This window comes from Microtus pennsylvanicus, chromosome 5, assembly GCF_037038515.1.
Source record: "Microtus pennsylvanicus isolate mMicPen1 chromosome 5, mMicPen1.hap1, whole genome shotgun sequence".
In the NCBI taxonomy this organism is placed as follows: domain Eukaryota; kingdom Metazoa; phylum Chordata; class Mammalia; order Rodentia; family Cricetidae; genus Microtus; species Microtus pennsylvanicus.
In genome coordinates this window covers 128,817,344-128,844,151 of record NC_134583.1, presented here as the reverse complement: position 1 = coordinate 128,844,151, position 26,808 = coordinate 128,817,344, and the positions used below count along the sequence as shown (strand labels likewise).

Here is a 26,808-nt window from a genome sequence, read left to right as displayed (position 1 = left end):
AGTCCTCTCTCGGTAGCCGGCCCTCCTGCCTCAAACAGTCAGAGTTTGCCCTGGCAGGATGGCCCAGAAAGCCGGCATTTTTAAACGGCGCAGCTTTTTTCCTGCTATGGCTGAAAACCGAAAAGCATGCATTCAGCTTTTCGTCAACACCATTTAAGTGTTTCGTGGCAGGACCTCTTAATAAGCCGCAGGGTTTTGCAGCTAAAGCTGAGTCAGGAAGCCTCTCTTAGATGAAAGAGCTTGCTTGCCTCTAGCAAGCAGAGCAGACCCAAGAAATTGCCATAAGAAGCATGCTTTACTCTATTCTTTTCCAAGCTTTCTCAGGCTTTCTGTGGACTCAGTTAGCCACACGTCTGGGCGTCATTTGTAGTAGTATGAGAGGCGGGGCTGGGCTGCGTCCCCAAACACCCCAGCCGCCTGCCCTGCCCCGGCTAGCTTATGCCCCAAATAATTACACGGACACTGTATTCATTTAAACACTGCTTTGGCTCATTTCTACCTAGCTTCTTCTAGGCTAACTCTCCCACCTGGACTAGCCCATTTCTTATCATCTCTGTAGCACTGGTCTTACCGGGAAGATTCTAGCCTAAGTCCATCCTGGGTGGGAGCTTCAGAGCTTCATCGCGTGTGTCTGCCCAGGAGCTGGGAGCATGGCGGACGTCTGCGTCTGCTCCAGGAGAGGAGAGCTGTCGAGTCTGACCTCACTTCCTCTTCCTCCCGGCATTCTGCTCTGTTTACTCCACCCACCTAAGGGTGGGCCTATCCAATGGGCCTAGCAGTTTCTTTATTGCTTAGCCAATGAAATGAACAGATTGATATATGACACTCCCACATCACACATATGTTAAACATTTTCTATGTAGATATTGATTACTAAATTACTTGTTAATTTATTTACTTTTTGTAATTGGAAAAAAAGGAAGACAAAACTCAGTTCATTTGAGGCAAAATCATGAGAGAATTTAAGGCTGAAATAGCAAGGTTTCCTTAATCATCTAGCAACTCATTAAGGATGCATGGCATTCCAATCACTGCACTAAGTACAGCCTAATTATTTGAAGGTTGTGGTTAAAGTATTAAAATATGTTGTATTGTCTTTGTAGGTCTAAATTTTGCACTTACCTGTATGTTTGCAACCCTTGGCAAAATTGCATAGGTTGTAATTTTAAATAAAAATATGAATACAAATCAACTTTATGATGTACTTAGTGTATAGGTATGGATCAAGTATATATATATATATATATATATATATTGAGATTGCATTAGGATGATGAAAACAAAAGTACGTAAACAAAGACAGATCCACACTAACATGGTTTTTGAGAGATGTGGGCAGAAAGTGGCTTTTGTGGTCCAGACTTGCTAGTTTTACAGGGGATCAGCTAACCTCCGGACAGTTTCAACATGCAAATTCCCAAGTATAAGCTTTCAGGGAAATATTGAACAGAGAAGATGGGTTTTGGAGGGTCAAAAAAAAATAAGAGCCCCAATCCATCATAGATTTATCTATATGGAAACAAATATCCATAAATTAAAAATTATTTGAAATAGTTCAGGCTCTTACTAATGTTACAGGGGGATACGACATAGTTTCAATAACCTGGTGAATTTAGAGAATGTATACATAGTAATCTAGTTTTGGTAAACAATAAATAACAATCACTTTCACTTGGGGATATTTTGTAGTCTTAATTTGAGTTGTATTTTTTTAAATTTCCTTATTAGGGGAAGCAGGTTGTGAAATGATAAGACAGAGCATATTCTTGTTAATTGGAAACTGGGAAACAACCAAGTGAGGGGAACATCACCTGGCTCTACACAGCGATGACTGTAAAGCCAGGCCTCTTCACGGTGTCATGAAAATAACGTTTTGGCAGTAGGACAAGAGGTTGTCACACTTTACTGTCCATTGCAGTTAGGTACACAAGGCGGGATGAACATTTGATGGCATATTTGTGTTTTGAAATACGACAGCCTTCTTTTAATGTCCCAATAAATATGAAATCCTCTGGAAATAGTCCTGTCCAGTTAGGAGCCATCTAAACGTTCTCGTTTATAGTGTGCAATAGATTTTAATGAAGCCATGTGAGTTCGTTCTTAGCAGATTATCTGATGGCCCCACATCAGTCATCAAGAGGACGAAGTCTGGTGAACATGAGGTAGACAAACTCATAACGTCTGTCCGAATTTAGGGACAGTAGGCAGTGTTTCATGCTGTTTGAAGGACAGCCGACTTCGATTTTGCATGTTTCCCATCTTTCTCCTTTGCCAACAACCAAAGAACTCCTCTCAAAACTTGTGTCTTCTCCAAGAAGAAGAGGAATGTTAAAGAACCTTGTTTGTCCTGAATAGCAGCAACAGAATCCAGCAATGGGTCTGTTATGCACAACTTGTACCATGTGTGGTGGCATCGTATCACTTTCAAAGGTGACACGAACTATTATTAGATTTCAAAATGACTGCCTCCCAATTGAGGAGTTTGTATTTGCCTAGCATTCTGGCCCTTTATATCACGATTCAATATATCTCCCCCCTTTCTCTTTGTCTTCTAATTCCTCCATCCTTTCCCCCTTCTTCTTTTGCTCTCTTCTCCCATCTTCCCTTCCTCCCCCGGCTGCTGATAAATCTAGACTGCAGTGATCCTCCATCACATACCCATACATTGAGCACATCTCTCATACTGAACCAGGCTTAGAGAATACGAATCAATAAGTTGACAGGGAAGAAGTCAATGGGTAGAGTTAAGGCAGGCTGTCTACAAATGTTAGGTGTGTACTTTGATGGAGCCAAGGAGACCAATAGAGAGTTGGAAATGAGGTACTTCATCACATATTCCTAGAGGCAGAAAATGAGAGAAAACAAGCAGTTCTCAAGGCAGCTCATTTATCTTGCTTCTATTGCGTTATTCCGAATGCTCTGGCCAAGGGTAGGCATCCTAACGAGAGTGCAAAACAAGCACCTGAAGCTATGAGCTTACACAGATTTATAGCCCCTGGGTAAAAGATGGAGAAGTAGTCTAGCTATGCTTTCTGTGAAGCTCACATTCATATCTTTGCAAACTTTTAGAAGCACATTTCCAAGTCTACAAGAATGCTTTTAAAACCTTCCTTCCTTCCTTTCTTTTCTCTTTCCCCTTCCCTCCTTCATTCCCTTCCTCCCTTTCTTCCTCATCCCCTCCTTTTCATCCATTAATTCATTTATTCTTTCATTCATTTGGCATATATCTGTTGAGTGTATAATATACGGCGAATTTAGTCTAACTGCTAGGAATACACCTGTGAGCAAAAGATATACCCTGACTCTTATAAAGCTTACATTTCAGTAAAATATATAAAGAAAGACGCAAAATAAATGAATAAATAATACAGCAATCTAGAAAGTAAAAATAGCAGCGGAATTAAATAATATATGTGTTAATATTCTTTTTTGAAGACATAATTCATGGCTGTCAAGGAGACAGGCTCCCCATTAAGGTGATTCTTCATTTGAAGTGTGGTATTAGAACCAGTGTGCAGGTATATCAGTCAGCTATTGCTGTGCAACTTGCAGCCATGCCCACGCTTACTGGCTTACACTTTAGCCATTTATTGATCATGCATGAGCTTGTAAGTTGACTGAGGACCGAATCGTTTAGGTGTATGCAAGTGTCAGGTTCTATTGTGCTTGCTCCATTTGGCTCTCATCCTCCTGAACAAGAGGTCCCCCTGAGGCATGTTCTCATCATGTATTAATTCTTTTCCAGAGTCAGGGTCCACTAATATCTTATTAAACAAAGGAAGTCACTTTTTGTCAACCAAAATTCTGAGGTGGAAATACTGCCTACCAGGGAGCTCTGACCAATGTATGGATTTACAAATGATGGCAACCTGAGGCCAGTAATTCACCCTATCATGAGAGGTGGGTTTAATTGTACCCCAGCACAAGGGGCTTGCATCTTGATGCAGGCAAAAGGAAAAGCATGCCAAGAACTCACAGTGTACAGAAAGATGCATTGCCTGTTACAGCTTCGCAGCACAGGGGTTATTTCTGAAGCAATGCTGGGGAGCTGATGCATATCCATAAAGAAGAGCATTTGGAGGGTGGACTGATGAGGAACACATACCTGTGCATGCTCAATCTGTGGTCATATGTAAGGATGAAATATGGCAAACACATTTTGGGAAACGCTTAGCTCAAGATCATGTGTAGAATTTAGATGTGTTTATTACAAACTGAAGTGGGCGTTCTCAAGAGTGAGAGGTGCAATGGCTAGAGATTGTTGTGCCAACCGTCGTGATTAAGCAGGCTCCATAACTGTTTTCTAAGCTCTATAGAATGTACAACTTCCTGAGAGGGCGTTTCTTGTCCAGGTGATTGATAGGACCATTTGGATTAACTTTAAAGAGGGATGGACAGTTGTCTTTGTTTTTATTAGAAAGCCTATGGGTAGACAAAACCTTACAGGTTTTTAAGGATTGTTTAGAATGCTGTGTCTCCATCCAAAGTCAGAGATATGACTCATGTTCCATTAATTTTTTAAACTAATTAATGAATTAATTAGTTTTTAAAAATCCTATCTTTTCTGATTTTATATACCAGAAAAATTTCAAGAGCCCAGAGTTTGATTCAAGGCTCACAGGCTCAAACTAAAAGCAGGATGTACTGTGGGTGTGAAATAGGACATGAAGGCAGAAAAGCAAAGAATTGGGCCCATGCTCATATGTCTTCCTTTCCTCCACAGAAAACAATCAGCCTGGTACTTTTATTTCCCCTAGACTGAGTGTGAATGAGCTACATCATGAGGAAGGGCTATAACCAAGAGGCTTTGTTTGTCATAGCCAGAACCTGGAAACAACCTGATTGCCCCTCAATCAAAGAATGGATAAGAAAAATGTGGTACATTTATACATTGGAGTACTACACAGCAGAAAAAAAATAACGACAGCTTGAATTTTATAGGAAAACGGATGGAGCTAGAAAACATTATTTTGAGTGAGGTAGCTCAGACACAGAAAGACAGTTATCACATGTGCTCATTCATAGGTGGTGTTTAAACATAAAGCAAGGAACGCCAGCCTACAAAACCACAATCCCAGAGAATTTAGACAACAATGTGGATACAAACTGAGAATTAAATAGATATAATCTACATGGGTAGTATAAAGTAGAAAAAGACAAGATCTCCTGAGTAAATTGGGAGCATGGGGATCTTGGGGAGAATTGAAGGCAGGGAGCAGAGCAGAGAAAAATGTAGAGCTCAATAAATATCAATAAAAAAATAAACAAAACAAAAAAAAAAGGAAAGAAAAGAACTGGGGAGATGGCTCATCAGGTAAAGGTGCTTAATGCCGAGCCTGAAAATCTGGGTTCAATGTTCAGATCTCCATGATAAAACAAAAGAACCAATACCTGAAAACTGTCCTTTGACCTTCCCTTGTGTTCCATAGTTCATGCATGAACTATGCACATAAGTAAATAAGTAAGTAAGAAAAATACAATTTTCATTTAAAAAGAAAAAGAAAAAAATAGCTGCAAAAAGAGAAAACGGCTTCTAAAAAGTCCTATAAAGGGGAAGAGAGTATAGTCTTCTGATTTTATCTCCTTTTTCTGACCAGTTAGTTCCTCTGTGTTTGTCAAATAATACAGTGTTGAAGCATTGTCTGAGGTAGGAGAATCAACACTGCAGAGTGCAGGCCCTTGTGGCTGAGCCTCTCTTCTTCCTTGTGTATCTTGTGTCAGTGTGGTATGGTGCCCAGTTCAGTGTCATGCATTGTAATTTGCAAGCTTTGCTTTCTGTTGCTTTCCCACAGATTATGTTACTCACGGACCCGGAGATTGAGAGCAGTTTATTGATCAGCTCAGATGAAGGGGCAACCTATCAAAAATACCGGCTGAACTTTTACATCCAGAGTTTGCTCTTCCATCCGAAGCAGGAAGACTGGATCCTGGCATACAGTCAAGACCAAAAGGTGAGCACACTTGCCATGTTTCACACAGTGGTGCACACCTGCCCCGGAAAAGGCCACTGGTTACCCATCTGGAACTATCATCTCACTGATCATTTCTTTTTCCTTTTCTCTTCTCTGCAGTAGCCTGAACTCTGTGCACGAGGACATCTCAGGTTGCTTGTCACAACTATGCAAATATATGAAAAAATATACAAAAGAAAGTTCAGATATCAAGTGAAATCTTGTAGAGAAACAGTATAAAGCTTGGATGCCATGTTAGCCACCTTTCCATCAAATATCTGAACTAATTCACCTAAAATATGAAAATGTGCATTTTAGTTCATAGCACTGAAGATTCCAGTTCCTCAGTGAGTGATCTTCACTTTGGGTCTCTAGAAAATCGGTCCATCACAGTAGGGGCATAGGCCAAACTCTGCTATTCCCTATCAACTAGGGCAAAAACATAAGACTTGGGTAGTCCAGAATACCACAGATTCTTTGGGAAGTAACCTAAGGGCACCTTGGTGAACCTCACATGCCAAAGTTCCACAAAATCAAGAAAGAAAAGTTTTAGCACAACTTTGTCGACCTTCAGCACTGTAACAAATGCTAAAGGACTTAGGAGGCACCAATTTTCATGGAATTTGAGGATGTTTTGTGAGTTTAAATCAATGATCATTTTCTTAGTTCAAGACCTATTGCTTTACCCACAACCTCAAAAAGCAGCTACTTTACTAAGGCTTCAGAATACCATTAGGTGACTTTTAAAAAGTGAGAAAGATGTTGAGAGGTCAGTATCCTCTTTAGGCTTTTATCTTACAGATTTCCTTCACTTGGTAGCAACACGGAAGAAGTCCACTTCTTCTAAATCATTAGATGAAGTTGTACTACACATGTATTCAGTTGCGTTTGTATGCCCCATAAATATTGTACTACATCTATTATCTATTGTATGTAGGTACTATATCAATACATGGTTTTTTTTGTCTTTAAAATACTTAAACAGCTGCATAGAGTATAAGGCTACCAAATTGACAAGTAAAATTGTAATGGAAAAGGTAATTATTCATGTAGGTAAACATGAGATAAACTTGAGTCATAAAAATTCAAATGAAAACAGGTGAGATACTGGCATTCTTTTTATGTAATCTATTATTCCACAAAATCATCTGAAAATTCTTTTGAGAGGCATCATAGCTTACATATTACATGTTCTTAAAGAAATATTGGGTTTCTGTTAGTTAGAGGAGATACTAAATGTGTTGGATAGATTTATTGTCAACACAAGCTAGAGTCACCTAGAAAGAAGGAACCTCACTTGAGGGATTGTTAAGATTATATTGTCCTGTATCTGTATCTGTAAGAGAGTGTCTTGATTGTTTACTGATATGGGTGTGCCAATTCCACCATTGACAGTCTCTTCTCTGAGAAGGGTAAGCCTGATCTCTATAAGATATTTAGCTAAGCATGAGCCAGTGAGTGAGCCAAAATGTAAGCCAGCAGGCATTTCTCCCTATAGATCCTACCTTGACTTCCTTCAAAGATGAATTGTGACCCGAAAATGTAAGCCAAATACATTCATTCTTCCTGAAGTTATATTCTTGACAGAAAGAAAACTGGAACACTGGTGTTTTCTTTGTTTGGGCTGGTCTCAATATTTGGGGTTCTCCCTAAAGGCAAAGAAAGGTTGTAAGCAATTTCCCAAGGTCTCTAGTGATATGGGCATTTTGAAGCAAGCAAACTAGCATCACAGAATTGGAGTTTTATTCATACTGCCCTACTACCAAATAAAACTCACATTAAGCCTAAAAACAAGAAAGGTTTACCATTAGTCTTTTTTCTTCTTAATTAGCCTGGATACACTTTCACACAACGTTCAATTTTGCGCCTGGAGTTGAGCCGTCATGTGTATGGTGTAATTATCATGTGAAGACTGAGCTGGGGTGTCTGCCATTTAATCTACTGTTATCGTATTTTATTCAGCTCTAAGTTAAGTTAATTTTACCCCATGATGCCTGAGGCATAGTGCAGGGCAGATTCACTTGGATAAGTGAAAATTAACACCTTTGCAATTATGCTAGAGGAGATGCCCTGAAATGTAGCCCCTGAGGACCCAGTACTTCATGCTTTCTATAATCACTCTGAACAAGTAGATAGCCCCGGAGGAATGAGGACACCTAGGCAGAGGTCCCAACTCAGCCACTTATAGTGAGCAGTATTTGCTGCTCTTTTTTTTTAATGTATTTTTTTTATTGATAAAAGGAGAATAAAGAAAAGAAAGAGAAAAAAAAAACAAATTTCCAACTCCTCCCAGCCTCCCATTTCCCTCCCCCTCCTCCCATTCTTCTCCCCCTCCTCCCACCCCTCTCCCCTTCCCCCCACTTTTCTCCCCCTCCCTCTCCAGTCCAAAGAGCAGTCAGGGTTCCCTGCCCTGTGGTAAGTCCTAGGTCCTCCCCCCTCCGTCCATATCTAGGAAGGTGAACATCCAAACTGGCTAGGCTCCCACCAAGCCAGCACATTGCGTTGGATCAAAACCGCATGCCATTGTCCTTGGCGTCTCATCAGCCCTCATTGTTCGTCATGTTCAGAGAGTCCAGTTTTATCCCATGCTTTTTTTGGTAACAGTCCAGCTGGCCTTGGTGAGCTCCCAGTAGATCATCTCCACTGTCTCAGTGGGTGGGTGCACCCCTCGTGGTCCCGACTTCTTTGCTCATGTTCTCCCTCCTTCTGCTCCTCCTTGGGACCTTGGGATGTTGCTGCTCTTTTGAAATAAAGCATTTTCTTAAATACATTTGTATAGCTAGTTATGTTTTCTGTAGGTCCACTTTCCATGTGATGGAAAATAGCATTAGACTCTTCATCTTTCTTTGGTTGAAGTGTTGACTTACAGAAAATGACATCAAGCTTTAATTCATACAGACTTAGAAGATTTATAGATATGACTTAATCTAACATTCTCTAAAAAGTCACTACTGATGCACAACCATAGTGGCTACAAAATTATATGAACTTAATAACCAAAGTTCAGATGATAAAGGTTTAGTGACTTTTTGGCTTATAACCTCTAGAGGCCATAAGAAATTACTCCAGTAGAGCAAAAATATGACAAACCTGTTGATAAGGAGCACACTTTTTCTTCTTAAATAGAGGAAGAAGAATCTCACAAATAATAATTTTATAAAGTTGGAAAAGTAGTATTTACAGAGTGGAATTTCCATCAAAAATAGAACATTGGCAAAGCTCACTATAATACACTAGACTTGTGGAAGGTGATACTAATGTTCGTGGTTTGGTCTAATGGCAAATGTGGCTATTTGTCTCCCTAGTTTAAAGCCTTTGAAAAGTTGGGTCAGGGCTGATATATTCTGAACTATGAATTCTAGGGTTAAACATAGAAATGTAAGGATGAGTTAAGAATATGTGAGGGTCTAGACCAAAGGTTTATGAGGATAGGCTTGATGAATCCTTTGCTTTCAGAGCTTAAAGAATCCTGATCAATTTTTATTCTCTAGAATGTAAGAAATTCAAAATCAGATGATCCAACAAATGGTATCATAAGAAAATTTCAGTTGATTTCATGTGTGGATGTTGTAGAAACAATAGAAAAAAAAAAACCTTTGCATGAAATTTTGTGGACCTCTCACTTTTGATAGTGATATTTTGAAGTGAACATGTGAACAGAAATAGTCTTTCTACTTTTGTCTCTGGTTTTGCAAGAGAAAATTAAGGATAAATCAGTTATGTGGTGGGACTAGACAATCTGCTGATGTGTGTAGAGAACTGGAAAGATGTCAGTGTCTCAGGACTTACATCAAGGTGTGAGGAGCGTGGCATTATCTGGACGGGAAGTGATCTGGCACCGTCTGAAAACTCAATGGTACTCTTGGGAGTTAAGTGAAGAGGGCCTGTGGCCCACCAGGTGGGGTCAGTGATGCTGGTATCAGAGTTCTGGCAATCACTTACAAACCATGGAATATTTAGAATTTATAAGATGCAGCTCTAGGTACCAAGGATATCTTCCTGTTGGCATTGGTTGGCCAGCATCTGTGAATTTTAGGAAAAGGAACATTTGTTCTTGTGTATAAGTATTGTTCATCAGTTTTTCTCTGTGACAGCTGCTAGTGCTGCTGTTGCCAAGCTCTCAGCTAAGATCTTAGCCCCAGAGCAAGCTTTCCATCTGCTGGATGCAGTTTCATGTCAAATTCAAGCAAACATAAAGGAACTGAGTCCTATAAAACACCGTGGTGAGGGGCTGGCACCCATACAGCTTGTTTAAGAGCACCGTCCTTGCCCCTCCCTCTTCCCTTACTTCCTATCTTCTTTGTACTTTGGGGCATACTTTTCTTCTAAATGTACAGAGATTTTGTTTTTCTCATTTCTATGACATTGATTGTTTTCTGTCCTTCAAGAAATGAGACTTTTAAGACCCTGAGAGGAGGATTTGGAGCTGTGGTCTGAAGAATGCCCAAGAGGTCTGAGATGCCTTTTTGTGCATTGTACTGAGTGCGCAAACACCGTGTGGAGGCTTTTGATGTGAGCATTAGACCGCCCTCAAAGACTTCTGTTGACCATATTGTTATTTTCTTTCTGGAACACGATAGAGATTTACTGGCCACCAGTTCAATGGAAATTTCAAACGAATAGCTGCTATTTAACCTTGGAGCATTTTTTATGCCCAAATGTCCTCCTCAGAATTAAGAGGATTATACTGTTTTCATAGCTTAGGATATTTCTTTTTCTTAGATGGTAAGGATATCAATAAGGATATCAAGTATTTCAGTGGTTGTATAGTAGATGTTTTCAAAAATAAACTGATTGAGAAAAAGAAAATTATGATTATGAATGGGATTTTATAAGGATTTTCCTGCTCTATTTCCTGTGTTCACAATATAGAGAGGGGAATCCTACCTCATGAGGGAACCAAATACATAGGGGACCAGTCACCCTAAATTCATATTTGGCTACTGATATTGACTTTGGTTTGACACAGGAGATTTAGAGCAAGAGGTAGGAGATATGCAGATTTAAGCATAGTCAAAGTGTGCACTGTTTGATCACTAACTCAGTTCTGATTCAGCAAGATAGTCGCAAAATGCCCTAATTATTGTTGTCACAAGAGATCACTATGGCTCTCAGGATGTCACTTCTGATTTGTGTTGTTACCTCATCATAATGGATAATAAATGCCAGAGAGGAAGCTGCCTGTCCCTCCTCATTCTGCTGTTCCCAGAATCCAAAGCGACTGCAGGTTTTAGGGTGGTGATTTACCTGCACCTTCATCCTTGAAGGAACATAAGATAATTAGACAACCACTCCTTGAGGGATTAACATGAATGTGTGCAAAGTTAACAGATTATCCACACTAGAAGAGAGACACAGAATGAAGGCAAAGATGTCAGCGTACTCTTGTTTTGGTTAGTCTATAGGACAAAGTGAAAAATCAATGTTTTGGTTATAATTGTACTAAATTTATTTACTTATTTATATATGTGCGTGTGTGTGTGTGTGTGTACCTGTGTATATGTGTTTGTGTACTGCTGTGTTTTTATCCATGTTCATGCCATGGCAGGTATGTGGAGGTCAGAGGACAAATTGTGGGTTTTGTCTCTCTTCTTTCCCAAAATTGAACTTGGGTAATATGGTTTGGCAAGAAGCATTTACCTTTACCCGGTAAGCTACTCAGTACTTTATTTTATTTATTTTGATTGGTGCTTTTTAATAGCATAGGCTACAAAGTACCTTTTCCAGATCTTCCCAGACCACTGCTTCTAATGCTAATAGGTTCTAGAAACACTGAAATAATTGTATCCACAGATAATGTTTCCCAACTATCTCATCCCTTAGCCCAGACTGGTTGCACATCAAGTTAATATGGTTGCCTAGATAATGTTCTACTGAATGGACGTGCACCATTCTATGCATTCCACAAATGATTGACAAGGAAAAAAGATGCAAATTGAAAATGTGAAGGAAGTAGTCTGAATTCATAGAAAGAATTCATGTTGTAACAGGACATGATTCCTCAATTTCTCAATGGTCTATGAGATGACATACCCTTGGGAAATCCCGTGGTTTCTAAGACAACATCAAATTTAGTCATCAGAGCCCTAACCCCTAGATACCTTACTGTGCTGAATCACTGTGGACGACATGAAGAAGCGCATTGCATTTACTATAGGGACTTGAGAGTGCTGCTCTTTTCTGTACCATTTGTTTATTTCTGCAGCTTAAGCAGAAAAGACATTTTGTCCACTTTTTATGTGTGTGAGAAGAGGACAGACAGGAGAATGGGCATACATTCCCTTATTTTAATGCCTGTTTCCCTCGACTTTCTTTCCTTAATACAGGAAGCCTCCCAAGGAAGCCTTGGCAGCAGGCTGAGGCTGCCAGATTACATCTTTATTTTAATTTGGCAATAAACTAGTGTACAAACTGTGCTATAAAACATAGCCTCCAACAGCATCTCTCAGTCTGTCTTAAACACCTCACTAAACATGATGTGTTGGGAAACATTCGAAACGAGAGAAAACAAAGAACAGATGTGACTGTAAGAAAAAAAGAGAAAGAGGAACAGGAGCAAAGCAGAAGAATGTGCACATACCTCAGCCAGGAGGAGCAAGCCTCTCTGTGGGGCTTCTTTTGGAGGAGTGATTTGCTAAAGGGACAATACCCCACTACAGTGCTGCAGAGTCAACATGAATGCTGCCAGGGCTTCTGTAGAGACTCCTGCCTTCTTCACCTGCCTGGCAAGGCCTCCCTCCTCAGGCAATTGCAGACAAGGGCCTCCTGCCACTGACCTTCATTCAGTTCAAGCAGCTTCCTGGCTATCCCTTTGCTGTATACATCCAAAACCCACCAAAGCCAGGGACTGTCTTCCTACTTGGACAAGTAGCGAACTGAAGAGGACAGTGGCTGGGCGGTGTGCATGTGGGGAGCAGATGGGAATTCACAAAGGTGCAGGGAGCATGCAGCATGCAGCTTCAGCCTCTGTCTTGCTTTATGGGATGACAGGGCCAGTGTCCAGACCTCCTGGCTATTTGGGAGAAGTAATCAGGTTTCATTTGTCATTTTAAATATATATTTTAAAATGTACATGTGTTTACAACTTACTCAGAAAATTTTAAGATGCTTGTTATGGTGGATAAAGAAACCCTATCAACAACCCTGAATTGGTCCCCAAGTCATTTTTTATTTTTTCTTCTTCCTTTTATTTTTTCATTTTCTTTTATTTTTGTAAAATTTAATCAGAAGATTTTAATTTGTTTTATGGTTTTTAAACATTAGAGTTGAAAAGGGAATCGCTTGGGAAGGTGGGGCAATGGGAGAGTTGAGACAAGAGGAAATAACACCTAAGCAGATCAGATCGTAGTCTTGTCTATGCATTTATGAAAATGTCAAAATGAAACTGATTATTTTGTACAATTAATACATGCTTATACAAGCTAAAATATTTGCATTCAAATGACTGATCTGTTCTGTACCTGAAAGACAAAGCATTTAAGGCAATTTTGTAGTACATAATTTATTTTGTTTATAAGTTTATATTGTACCACTTTGGCTTTTATGAATGTTAAGTTTAATATATAAAATAATGCATTGCATAGCTGTATTGTCAGAACAAGGTGTTCTTATACTTTGTTCTCAGTTACGTGCCTGCCCCATTGCCTTTCCAGTATTCCCTCCCTCACTCTGCCTAATTCTCCATTTTACCCAGTCAATCCTGTCTTCTGTTGCCCTTATGGAAAGGACCAGCCACTCTTTATATCCGATTTAGTTCCTTCCCTAAGTTACTAAGCCAGCACAGAGCAGCCTCAAGGTGGGGTGTTGACAAGAGGATGAGTATCTTTTGTTTGTTTGTTTGTTTGTTTTACATACCAATCCCAGCTCTCCTCCCCCCCCCTCCTCCTGTCCCACCCAGCTTCTTCCCACCCCACCCTTCATCTGGTCTTCAGAGAGGGTAAGGACTCCCCTGGGAATTCAAATAGGCCTGGCCCTTCTCACTGAGGCAGAACTAAGCCCTGCCCCCTCCCCATCCCACTCCACACCCAGGCTGAGCAAGGTGTCTCTCCATAGAGAATGGGCTCCACTAACTCAATTTATGCATCAGGGTTAGATCCTGGTCCCACTGTCAGGGGCTCCACACACTGCCCAAGCCACACCATTGTCACCTGCATTCAGGGGGCCTAGTTCAGTCCTATGCGGCTTCCGCAGTTATCAGTCTAGATCAGTGAGCTCCCACAAGCTGGGGTCAGCTGATTTTGTGGGTATCCCCCGTCATGGTCTAGACCCCTTTGTTCATATTATTCTTCTTCCCTTTATTTGATTGTACTCCAGGAGGTTGGCCCAGTTGTTAACATGGCCTTATATCTTTCTAGTACTTTCACTAAATGTAAGGTACCCCCTTTGTTCTGTTCGGTGCTCTTGGACCTCCTAGCCACCTTCCCCTAGTAGAAGAGTCTGATGCTACTTAAGGATATTTCACCTGAAATACATCTTAGAGCATCTCTCTGCAGAGCCGAGAAAGAGCCTTCATTATTTGCGACTCCCTAGTTCCTGCTTTCCCTGTGATCTTTCCTGGTTTGAGTGAGTGACCTTGGAATAGTCAGCCCTAAAAGAAATGTCTCCATCAACACGCGCCCCCACCCCAAGAGCTCAGGAAACCCCATAGAAAACGGGGTGAAAAAAGCATAAGAGCCAGAAGGGAAGGGGAATATAAAAGAAAACAAAAGCCTCTACATCGACATGCAAAAAGCTCATATGACCACAGAAACTGAATCAACATGCACAGGGACCACACAGATCCGCACTAGATCATCTGCATATTATTATGGCTTCCAGTTTTCAGTGTTTTTATGGAATTCCAGAGTGTGAGACTCAGTGGGTCTCTGATTCTTATGTCTTCTTTTGGGCTCTTTTTCTTCTGTTGGTTTGCCTTGTCTAACTTGATTGTGATAGTTTTTGTTAAATCTTATCATAACTTATCTTTTTTCCTTAAATGAATGCATGAATGTATGAAAACCTAGCCAAGGGAGAGGGAAAATCAGTTTCCTCCCATGGAGTGACATTGGTATGTCAACCACTCCACGACAGGCCTCATGGTCAAGAGCAATTGACCAAGATATAATTGGTCCACAATTTTTTGTGTGTATGCTTTTATTTGGTTACAGTTTGGTAGTTTTTTGTTTTTATTTTTCTTTTGGAGAGTGGTTTAGTTTTGTTTTCTTGGTTTTGTTGTTGTATTGGAATTTTGTTTGTTTTTTAAGATACAACTTAAAGTTGAATAGGTCAGGGGAAGAGGATCTGAAACAACTTAGGGGAAGAGAAGAACATGATCAAACTATATTTAAATTTAAAATTTGTTCTCATGGGGCTGGAGAGATGGCTCAATGGTTAAGAGCACTGACTGCTTTTCCAGAGGACCCAGGATCAAACACTCCCAGCACCCACATAGCAGCTCACAACTGTCAGTAACTCAGTTTGGATCAGGAATCTAACACCGTCACAACAATTAGCTTAAAATTAAATAAATCATTTAAAAAAAATTGTTCTCTCCCTTTTCTGTTTCTCTCACACACATACTCATATAAATGCACACATATATTTTGAAATCTAGGTTCTACTGCGGAAGGAAACCCTGAAGCATTTGTTTATCTGAGTATGGTTTATTTCAGATAACATCATGATGTTCTTCTTTCGTTTTAAAATGAATTATTTATTTATTTGTTTGTTTGTTTGTTTGTTTATTTAGTCCTGGATGCAGTTTCCCCTCCTTCTCCTCCTCCCAGTCCATCCAGTCCACACCTCCCACTCTGTTCCTACCCCCCAATCCAATCCTCTGTTTCTGTTTAGGAAAGGGCAGTTTCCCCATGAGTATCAACAAAACATGGCATATCAAGTTGCAGTAAGACTAAGTACCTTCATACACAGTAAGCCTGGGCAAGCCAACCCAGTATAAGAGGTAGGGTCCCAACGAGTCAGAGGTAGCCCCTGTTCTCCCATTAGGAGTCCCAAAGAGGACCAAGCTACACAACTTCAGCATACGTGTACAATACCTAGGTCAGTCCCATGCAGGCTCCCCGGTTGTTGTTTTAGTCTCTGTGATGCCCTATGGGCCCATGGTAGTGGATTCTGTGAGTGAATTTTCTTGTTGTGCCCTTGAACCCTCTGACTTCTACAATCTTTCCTTCCTCTCTTTTGTCAGGTTTCCAGAACTCTGCCTAATGTTTGGCTGTGGGTCTGTGTCTGTTTCCATCAGTTTCTGGATCAAGTTTCTCTGATGGCAATTGGGCTGGACACCAATCCAGTCCCAAAAGGTGGCTAGTTCGGGCTATATATCCACTATTGCTAGGAGTCTTAGCTGGGGTCATCCTTGTAGATTTTTAGAGATTACTTTGGGCCAGGTTTTTACCTGAGCCTGAAATGCTCCTCCCCCTTTCCCAGGAGTCTCCTTCAGTACGCTTGCCCCTGTTTCCCCCAACCTAATTACTCATGTTCCCATCCCCACCTATCTTCAATATACTCAGGAAATTTCTTTTATTTCCCCTTCCCAGGGAGAACTGGGACCCCCCATGAACCCTTCTTGTTACCTAGTGTCTCTGGGTCTGTGGATTATAGCATAGTTATCCTTTAGTTTACAACTAATATACACTTTTATTTGTATCCATTTTCCTACAAATGTCATGATTTTGCATCACCTGTTTTGAAGCTATGATAGCCAGAAATCCACATAATAACGTGTAGGGGGCCTGCTTCATTCCTAGCCCTTTACTGGTGCTTATCACAGTTAAGACCTAGGTGAAAATAGAGCTACAGCTCTGTAACTGGAATGAGCCCCAGACAGGACCTACCACAGAGGAACCTCTTTCCACTGTGTGAGGTGCGAACAGTTCTTGGAGAGCGCCTCTTCAGTCATTCAGTAAAAGCAACCATGCAACTAGAATGACTATAACCCAGATGAAGCAGGGCAAGGTGCTTGGGAAATATTATTGATTAAAATGGCATTGAACCATTAAATATCAAGCTATTGATATCTACAGTAATTCTACTTCTTTTGTATAATAGGATAGGCAGCCTCTTAATGTCAAAATGGTGAGATAAAGATAGAAGACCAGTGGGGCTCAAACTGAATAACAATTTTCCCATGATTTCGGTATAAGCACTAACAAAATTGGTATTTACCTAAGGCCAGTGCATTTGCTGGAGGTACTGCTTTAAGTAAAAGACACTTGCTTATTTCTGCGCAGTAAGTTGGGTCTGCTATACCTTGCTGATTTGGCACGACTTCCATGTGCTTGAAATTTCCCAATGAGAGAGCTGATTCCTAATCTCATGCATATGTAAATAAGTTAAGTATCCAAACTAAAATCTGGCAATTAGAGTAGAAACCAAGGAGTTCAGTAAATGTCAACCCTGATCCTTGTTTATAAAACAAATTCTCAAGCTGAAATGCCATCATATGCAAACAGGGATGGCCTGTGTTCAATGAGGGTACCTTGTTAAGCAGGTTATATCATCATTGGCAACTGCTACCCAGAACAGTTTGATCTATCTGTTCCTGAGGATTTGAAAGAAATTGACCACAGGAAGAAAGATAAATGGAAATTTCAAAGCAGTTCATTGGTATTAATACTTGAATAGATAGCACCATCCGTCTTAGTGGCTTAGAGTGGATTCATGGAAACAGAAGAAATATGTTTGTAACTTTTAAGTTAGTTCTTTTCTATCCTATGTAATGCTTACGTGTCTTTAAGAACCTTGTTGCACAAATTCTATTTCTCTGTCTCTATTTGTTGGTCTGTCTGTCTCTTCTCTCTATATATATGTTTAAATTACTTTTATATCTCAGTGCATAGCAAATATCTCCAAAGCAAAATAACTTATGGCCACACATTGACCTTTCCTTCCTTGGCAACCCTATTTTCCCATGTCTAATCCCTGGTCCTCAGAGTGTCAATTCCAAGGAAGGGGGCTTTGACAGATGTCAGCGACAGCCCAGGAATAACCAGTGACAGGTTTGATAAACCCTGCCACAGGGGAGATTGATGGAGCCTGCAGCATGTGTCATCATTTCCAGTCACTCTTCATCAAAACCTCCTGCCTGCTCGTCCTCGGTGCTCCAGCCCTCTATCTTGCTGGTACTTGGATCCATTCACCATTAGCTCCCCATAAGTTGTTAAATGATGGGATCTGCTTGTCAGACTCCATCAGTTCCGTCTCATTCTAAGTTGTGCAAATGGTAGCAACAGACCTCTTGATGGCGACCAAAGAACACAAATATTATTCTTTATTTTGCTGCTCTTTTTATTTTTCTACCATGACCCATTCTCCTGAAGCTCTCCCTTCCCCCAATATCCTCAATGTTTAGCAACATTAATCACCCTCCGGACTCCACATTTAAGGACTTTATAAATAAAAATTTTCCTTCTTAAATAAGCTACCCTAGCACTCTGAACAAATATATAATACATAGTTTGTGGTGACCCAGAAAATATAGTCTATTTTGGGAAACATCTGCTTAGGTAGGATTGTGAAGGGTTTTGGGGTGGCAGTTGAGGTTCTGTCCCTGGAGATATGCAGTACCACCCAGATAAGGTTATGTTTCCCCAGTCTCAGTGATGCTTTGTGGATGGAATTTATGCACTGTGGGCATTAGTCTCCTCCTATGTGGAGTTCAGAAACTTTTGGCACCATGGAAAACCATAGCGTCATTACTTACCTCTGAAACCTGTTTCTATAGATGGACTCCTTTCGCTCTTGTTAAATATGGTAGGAAAAGGGAGCTTGTTATTTGCAACACCTCCAGTCTTGCATCAAGAATTTATTTTAAGCCCTTGAGGTACCATCTCTTTCTTGCTGAGGAACAGCAAGAATTGAAGAGCCAAGAGGTGGATGAGTGCTTTGTCCCAAGGCCATCCCCAGGGAAGGTTTTGGATGAGGCAAAATAAATAGAACTGGCAGGCCTAGCTTTTAGCCTTCTCAAGAAGTGCAATTTATAGGCCCCCTGCCTCCAAAACATCAAGGGCACAGCACAAAAGAGAAGTAAGTAATCATGAGTCCCTGAAAGGAGCCCACTGCAGGAAGCATGCCACCAGCTTAAGCCCCTTGAAGAGCTGTGTGGGAGAAGCCCAGGAAACTGTTGGCTGACTGTGGAAGTCTGTCTAAGAGGCTTCTGGAGAAAGGCATCTAAACACCATCAGCCAAAGTCTTAAATCATGTTATCACAACTCTTGGCTTCCCTGTGATTATCTCTGCACCACTATCTACGGAAGTGGCCTCTTCCCATCACTTTCCTAGTGGCAAAGTGAGTGTGCACTTGTCTATTCTCTTAAAGGGAAGATAGCCTCATCTGATTTTGGAATACTGAAAGACATTCCAGGACAGTGGGAGCTGCAAACATTTGTGCAAGAAAGCTGAATTTCCCTCCTATCAAATGAGAGGAATCCCTCGATTTTGATTGAACCAATGTGTAAAAGGAGAAAGGACTTTAGAAAGTGGCTGCCTTATCCTCTTCTCTGGCCACATTTTTGGGTATCTTAGGAAGTTATTGCAAAGCCAGTGCAGCTCATCCCTTCTCATGGGCACACTCTTGTGTCCTTCTGCCGCAGTCTTCTCTATCACACTGGTCCATCATCCAACTCACAGCTCCTGGGGCTTGCAAGCAATGACTTCATTGACACCTGAGAGTTGGCTAGAGATCACAAGAAAACTACCCCTTGGTCCTGCTGCCTTGCGTTTTTATCATCACCATTTCCACAACAGACAAAAGCAGACATGAAAACAAGCCAATGTGAGAATTCTGCCCATTGTAAACCCTAGAAGAGAGTTGTAGCAGGAAAGAGAAGTGTTGACAGCCCCAGAACAGGTGACAATAAACCTTGAACATGGAGGAATGATGGGCTTTTGATCATTATGTTGTGTTTGCTAAAGCAGGGAAGTAATCTCAGCTACTGTACAGTGATTTTAGTAAAGAAAGGTTTTCTGCCTCGCATTCTTAGTTAATCAGACTCTCTCTCTTCTGCTGATTAGGCATTTCTGCTCTTTCTATTTTCCCCAGATTTTATTTCAAACAATGTTAGTAGAATAAAATCAAAGACTACATAAACAATATTTCTGAGCGCAGGGCAGAAGGTGAGTAGCTCCTAAAAGTAACTCAAATGTTCTTCCTTTTTCTTCCCCTCCTTCTCTTTCCTAGAAGCTTGGCATTGTTGGAGAAAGCAGCTGCTGTTTTCTTGCATGTGACAAATAGTAATGACACTTCTCAGTTCTGTGTTCTGACACTCAAAGAAACCTTGGAGCTGGAGACAGGCTGGGAGGGAAATAAATCTTATTTAGGTGCTGCCAACACTATGAATTTTATTAAGGTGCACTGCCTTCTTCTTCTTCAGGAAAAGTCATTGCACTTCAGTGGAGCCTGAGTCAGGGCTCTTCTCTTTGCTCAGGACTTTGCTGTCAGACACAGCAGGTTTAATTAATATATTAACATGAATGGCTGAGAGTTGTTGTTTTTATCCTTTCTTGCTGTAACACCATGCTGGACAATTAACTTCCCAGGGAGAAAATGTTTGAAGAATATTCACAATATATATATCAACCTTGTCTAGGCATAAACTTGCAAGGACCCACATGTAAATCCTTAGGACTTCCAAATGTGTTGATAGTTAGAGATTTTTCTTTGAGGATACTGACCTTGAGCTGTATATCTATGGAACCAAAACATATTCCCTTATATGAATTACCATTGTTCAAGCACTGAAACCTGAGCTTTTTATTATGAATATTCATGATAAGGGGATATCACTATAAAACATCAGTACTTATACCTTGACTATCTGAGTTCTAGGTACCTGTGAAAGCAGAAATGTGGGATAGGTGACCTTTGAAAAGATTTTTGTCTTTTTAAGAAGTTGGAGAACATTCCCAGATATTTAAATGTGATTTTATTTAGGTAGGAATTCCACTTTTCACTGTTATAAAGCTACTGAAAGGTCAAGGAAAAATACTGAAACAGTTAAATACTGATATATTGTATCTCATAAATCTAAGAAATGGGCTGAATCCAGCCTTCAAAGCCACGACTTTAATCCTATCCATATTGTTTGGTAAATTAAAGACTCAGGTGGTCAGATAAAGAGAGATAAACAGTAACAAGAGATTCAAAGATAAAAAAAAAACTAATGGTTTATGTATGTTAAAATTATATGCAGGCTAAAGGTTAAAGTTCTTAAGGTAAAAAAAAAGAGAGAGTAGTTGGGTATGGTGGTACACACCTTTAATCCCAACACTTGGGAGGCAGAGGTAGATTGACCTCTGTGACTTTAAGGTGTAGTAGCACACACCTTCAATCCCAATGCCTGGAAGGCAGAGACAAACAGATTTCTGTGAGTTCAAGGACAGGCTAGTCTACAGAGTGAGTTCCAGGACAAAGATATACAGAAACCCTGTCTCAAAAAGCCAAAAAATAAAAATAAAAGAAATAGAGCCATGTAAAGATAAAAAATACACAGAGAATCTGCATACTGTATGGTATTAAGCTCTCTTTAAGTTGTTTGAAAGCTGAGGAAGGAGCAACAGCTGCCAAAAGATATTTGCTTATGAATGCTGCTGAATTGATCCAAGATAGGTATTTAAAAAATACCTTAACTTCAAAATTGCAGTCAAAAGATATGTTACTTTGGAGAAGAGATTATGCTTTTGTTCCCACAGGAAATAAGAGACTGTGGATTCATTATGAGTTAAGAAAAATCAGGTTTTGTCAACGAAGACCACCTGAGAAATCTCTGGTAGGACCAGATGACCCATATGTCTGAATTCTACATCCAGAACAGATTCAAGACTGCTGCCTGAGAAGATCAAGCCTTACTCCAGTGAGGACTTAATCATAACTCTAAATTTTCTTTAGGTCCCCATAAGATTAACAGTGCCCCCAACCAGCTGGAAGTAACCTGGAATACTATGCCCACATTCCTAGAAAAATGGACTATGGATATTTTCCTTTGTTTAAAAAAAGGGGGGGGAGTGGTGCAGGAGAATTGTCTGTATTCTGTCAATCATGTTTTAAATAAATGCTGATTGGCCAGGCAGGAAGTATAGGTGGGTAAACCAGACAGAAAGTAGAGGTTGGGCGATGAGAACAGGAGTATTCTGGGAATCAGGAAGCCCTTTCCACACTCCTGCCCAGACCACCGAAGAAATAGAATGTGACCTACCCCACTGAAAAAGGTGCTGAGCCATGTGGCTAACATAGATAAAAACAATGGGTTAATATAAACTACAAGAGTTTAGAAGAACCCTGAGCTAATGGGCCAATTAGTTTATAATATTATGGGTGGCTTCCCAAAACAGAACAATGAAGGATGCTGCTGAGCTGCATAAGACAGACTTCGTCGATTGGATTCCTGTGTATGCTTGATGTTTGTGGGATCTTTAAATGCTCACAGATAACAAAACAGCCATTTGCCAACACATACCTACATAAGGAGAAATAACTGATTGTTCCATAGGCTGAGTTTGAGTGGGTGAAGTTTGAAAGGTGGAGACAAAGAGCAAACACAGATGGCAGCACCCAACAATTTTTCAAAGAGCCGAGTTCTCTTTAGGAATGTGGCAGCAGTGCCTGGTGTCCCATATGGACCTTCAGAGTGTCTATGTCATCATGGAGAACTTGTGTGATTCCAGCTTTTATGTACAGAATTATTACTTTAAGCAGTCTTGGTTCTTCTACATTTCCACGCTGAAGTACAGATATTAATGTATATTCACATATAGACCACATGACATGAATTATGTCCACTTTAATCTCAGAGAGAGAGAAGAGAGGAGAGAGAGAGAGAGAGAGAGAGAGAGAGAGAGAGAGAGAGAGAGAGAGAGAGATTGGAGACTTGCTACTGTTATACTATGTATCAAAATTCAAGATGTTTGGGGCAGGATTGGAATAAGAACTGAGCTCTGCTTTCCCAGGCTCTTTGGGTTCAGTGTCTAGAAAGAGTAAGTTGTCCTTTCCTTCCTTGCTTCTGTGAAGGAAGCTGTAGTTCCATCTTGCTTTGGCATTCTGAAAATGGATCTAGCACGGGTGATGACTCAATGTGAAAACCATTTGCCATTCAAGCATGAAGACTTGAGTTCAGATATATAGATCGCACACAAAGTTAGGCTCAGTATCACAGACCTGTAAAATCCTAGCCTTCCAATGGAGAGCTGAAGAGCTGAAAAGAGAATCCACCACAGCATTCAGCCCAGGTACCTTGACATGGAAAGTGTGAACAAGGGACCTCATTTGAAAGAAGGTCAAAGGAAAGGACTGATACTCAAAGCTGCCCTCTGACCTTCATGGAAGCACTGTGGCACATGCATGCCTATCATCAATCACACACACAAACTTTTGCACAACCATACACAGAAGAGTGTGTGTATGTGTTGTGTCTGTGTGTATGTAGCATGAAGCACTTCCAAGAACCCTATTTTCTGCCTTGCATGGCTGAAAACATTGCTCACAATCATATTAAAATATCAGAGTTAATCAGTTTATTAAGAGAAAGAATTCTTAGACTCATAAATTTCAGCCATCTGTGATTCAGCATATCATGGGAAACTGAGCACCCCTGTTAACTTTATGGACTGACATCACAAAAGAGAAAGAAGACACTATGGTGTCACAGTGACATTTATGATATGCAGCCACTGATTAATGGTCTCCCTACAATGCTCCCATACAAAGATTCCACTGTCTCCCACTGGTGTCACTGAGGGTCCCTACCATTTACATGTGAGCCTATTAGGAACACTCAACATTCCAACTTTGTCAAGGAATGGTAAAAGTATAGTTACAAAAGAATACTGAGGCAAAATGTCATAGTCTCCTTTGTTGGTGGATCAAATACTATACAGTGGAGCCAATGAGTGACTTGCTTTAATAGCTGGGCATCTCATCCTTTCTGGATTATAGGATGTGTTTTGGCCAAATAAGCAGGTCCTTCCAACGGCCAGTAAATACTTAATTGAAGTAAGTTGTTCTTTGGGCATGCTTGGTGCATCAACAGCTTTTGTGAGTCACTTGGTGATTCATTTGACCTTTTGTTATTGTTGTACAGTTTGTGTGACTGGAAAGAGAAGAGGAGGCAGGTAATGCCTCTGATCAGTACAATGACTCACCATCCACTCAGTGTGGGAGATGGCAAATGCAGAGATAAGATGTTGAGGGTCAGGTGTAGCATATACCAGGCACAAGCCAGAAAAGAAATGTCCCACATGTTGCTTTCCTAATCAGTAGTTGACCACTCTGGACAGCAGGTACCTAGAGAAAAAAATATTCTTCAATCTTCCATAAGAGGACACTTGGGTACACAGGGTCCTGGGGTGACATGGAGATCGTCAGAGCGGAAATGAGAAGTGGAAATGAAGTACAAGCCATAAGAGAGAGAAATAAAAGACATTTGTGGCATGGAATGTGTGGAGAGTCTGGCCATGTGAAATGTTACCACCTGGGTAACCATCTATAAAATGGTCATAATAACTTTATTCTTTGCAGGGCTGGAGTGACAAGGGGTGAATGAGATAATGTACGGAGAAAACTTGAGTTTTAGTAAGAGCTTGGTCTGTGCGGCTTAGGGTTTTATAACCCGAGTTTCCTTTATTTGCTCTTTCAAAGACTAGCAGAACTTGAGGGAGTGCCAATCAATGTCTATTTTGACTTAAGACCCACTCCGCAAGAAGGAATTCATACCTGACACTGATAGGGTAAGAAGAACCAGAGAGTGCATAGCCTAGAGACCTGGGGTAAAACCAGGTACTGCTGATCTACAAAAAGAATCAATACAATGACTCCTAATGATATTGTGCTATACTCATAGATCAGTGCCTTATCCAGTCATCATCAGAGAAGCTTCTTCCTGCAGCAGATGGGAACAGATGCAGAGACTGACAGTTAGACAGCAGCGAGAGGGAATCTAAATGGGAAGTTTTCATCAAATTGCTCCCCTTAGAGCTCAGGGAACCCTAATGAAGAGGAGGTAGAAAGAGTGTAAGAGACAGGGGATAAAGGACATCAGGATAACAAGGCCTCCTGACTCAACTGAACAAGGCACATATGAGCTCCCAGAGTCTGAAGCAGAAAGATCAGTGCCTGAGTGGATCTGCACTAGGTCCTCTACATATGTTATAGCTTTCTGTTTAGTATTTTATGGGACACCTGAAAGTGAGAAGAAATGGGTCTATGACTATTGTGCTTGCTCTTTGAACTCTTCCAAAGTTGGGATACCAAATCTAACTTCTCTATGATAGGTTTTCCCTTATCTTCTTATATTTTATTTTGTTTCATTTGGTTGCTATCTCTTGGAAGTCTGCTCTTTTCTAATGAGAGACAGAAAGAGGAGAGATCTGGTGGTAGGGAGGAATTAGGAGGAGTAGAGGCAGGGGAAACTAGTCAGTATATATTATATGAGAAAAGATTTAATAAAAGGGAAAAAAGAAACCAAGACCAGTATTAGCTCATTGCCTCTGGGATCGAGTATGTTCTCCTTGAATTTATATTCTGCAGCCAAACACATAGAGATAGACCACGTTGATTCTTATGTTGGCTCTACCTAGCTTACAACATTGACTCCCCACTGCCCCTTTGTAAGTAATGTGGTTCTTATCAGTTTGATTTCTGTTATTTCTTTAGACCCTACTTGTTTCTCCAAACTTCTAGAAGTACCCTCTGCATTCCTCCATCCTTAGCTGTTTCAAGAACCTCAGTTTCCATTAGGATCAGGTATCCTAGTAGGATCTTCAGAAACTAAGTATTGATGTTACCCTGGATATTATCCATTACATGTTGCCAGTGCTGTCAGGGGGGCAGCAGGCATTGTGAACAGGCAGAGCACAGTACGAATCCCAATTTGTGTCACTATTTACTGAGTAAATGATTCACAACACATTATGTGATCCCTTAGTCCCACTCCCCTCAAGTGTTTACGTGAGATATTGATATCTGACCTGCATAACTGACTTGGAAAACAGAGGTGATGCCCTCACCTGGAAATCCCAGGTGTTGCTACTGATGAATCCAAGGAGAAGAACCAGGGCCAACAATGCTGATCTCTTTCTTCTCTCTCTCCAGTTGTACAGCTCTGCTGAATTTGGCAGAAGATGGCAGCTTATCCAGGAATCCGTGGTTCCAAATAGGTTCTACTGGTAAGTGTGACTCCATTTTCTGGCCTACTAAGGTATCGTCACCTCTCTGAGCAGAGGATGAGACCCTGGGAAAAATAGCATCTTCAGACACTGTTAAACATTGTGTCACGATTTTTTTTTATAAACCCTTGATGGGTCATTAATATTGGTGAACTGCTGGTACTTTCTAAGTATTGTTTTGATATTTAGTGGGTTTCAACCTTCCTAATACTGTGACTGTTAATACAGTCTGTCATGTTTTGGTGAGCTCCAATCAATAAATTATTTTTGTTGCTATGTCACAACTGCAAGTTTGCTACTGTTATGAAGAGTAAACGTAAATATTTTTGAAGATAAAAGTTTGCCAAAGGAATTGTGGCCCACAGATTGAAAACTACTCGTTTAGATGACCCTTTGAGATATTTTTTAAAAGACCCTGTGATTGTTATTGATTAAAGTTTCTTGTACACATACATCACATATTCAAATAAAGGTCTACAGTATAAATAAATAGATCTTAATTGATGTAATAGCAGATCTTGTCCACCTTTCTCATTTAAAGTCTTATATTCATTATTTTTATCTTATGAGAAATGACCAGCAGCCCTGTTTTCTCACTTAGTTTTCCAGCTACGTTCTGTGAATTGTTAAAAACATACAGGCATAGGGTTCTACAGCTCAGACTGTTATGACAGAATGGTCTAGATTGGTGACATGAACAGCTGATGTT

General features: G+C 40.5%; 1 protein-coding gene across 7 annotated transcripts in view; it reads left to right on the top strand.

The window, feature by feature from the left end:
• Sorcs1 (sortilin related VPS10 domain containing receptor 1) overlaps nt 1-26,808 on the top strand; it is a 497,667-nt gene that overhangs the window by 312,441 nt on the left and 158,418 nt on the right. For all 7 annotated transcript variants that reach the window (XM_075974357.1, XM_075974356.1, XM_075974359.1 and 4 more), the window contains exons 4-5: nt 5,793-5,951; nt 26,026-26,099. In XM_075974357.1, the coding sequence (XP_075830472.1) occupies nt 5,793-5,951; nt 26,026-26,099 (233 nt within the window). The remainder of the gene's footprint in view (nt 1-5,792; nt 5,952-26,025; nt 26,100-26,808) is intronic.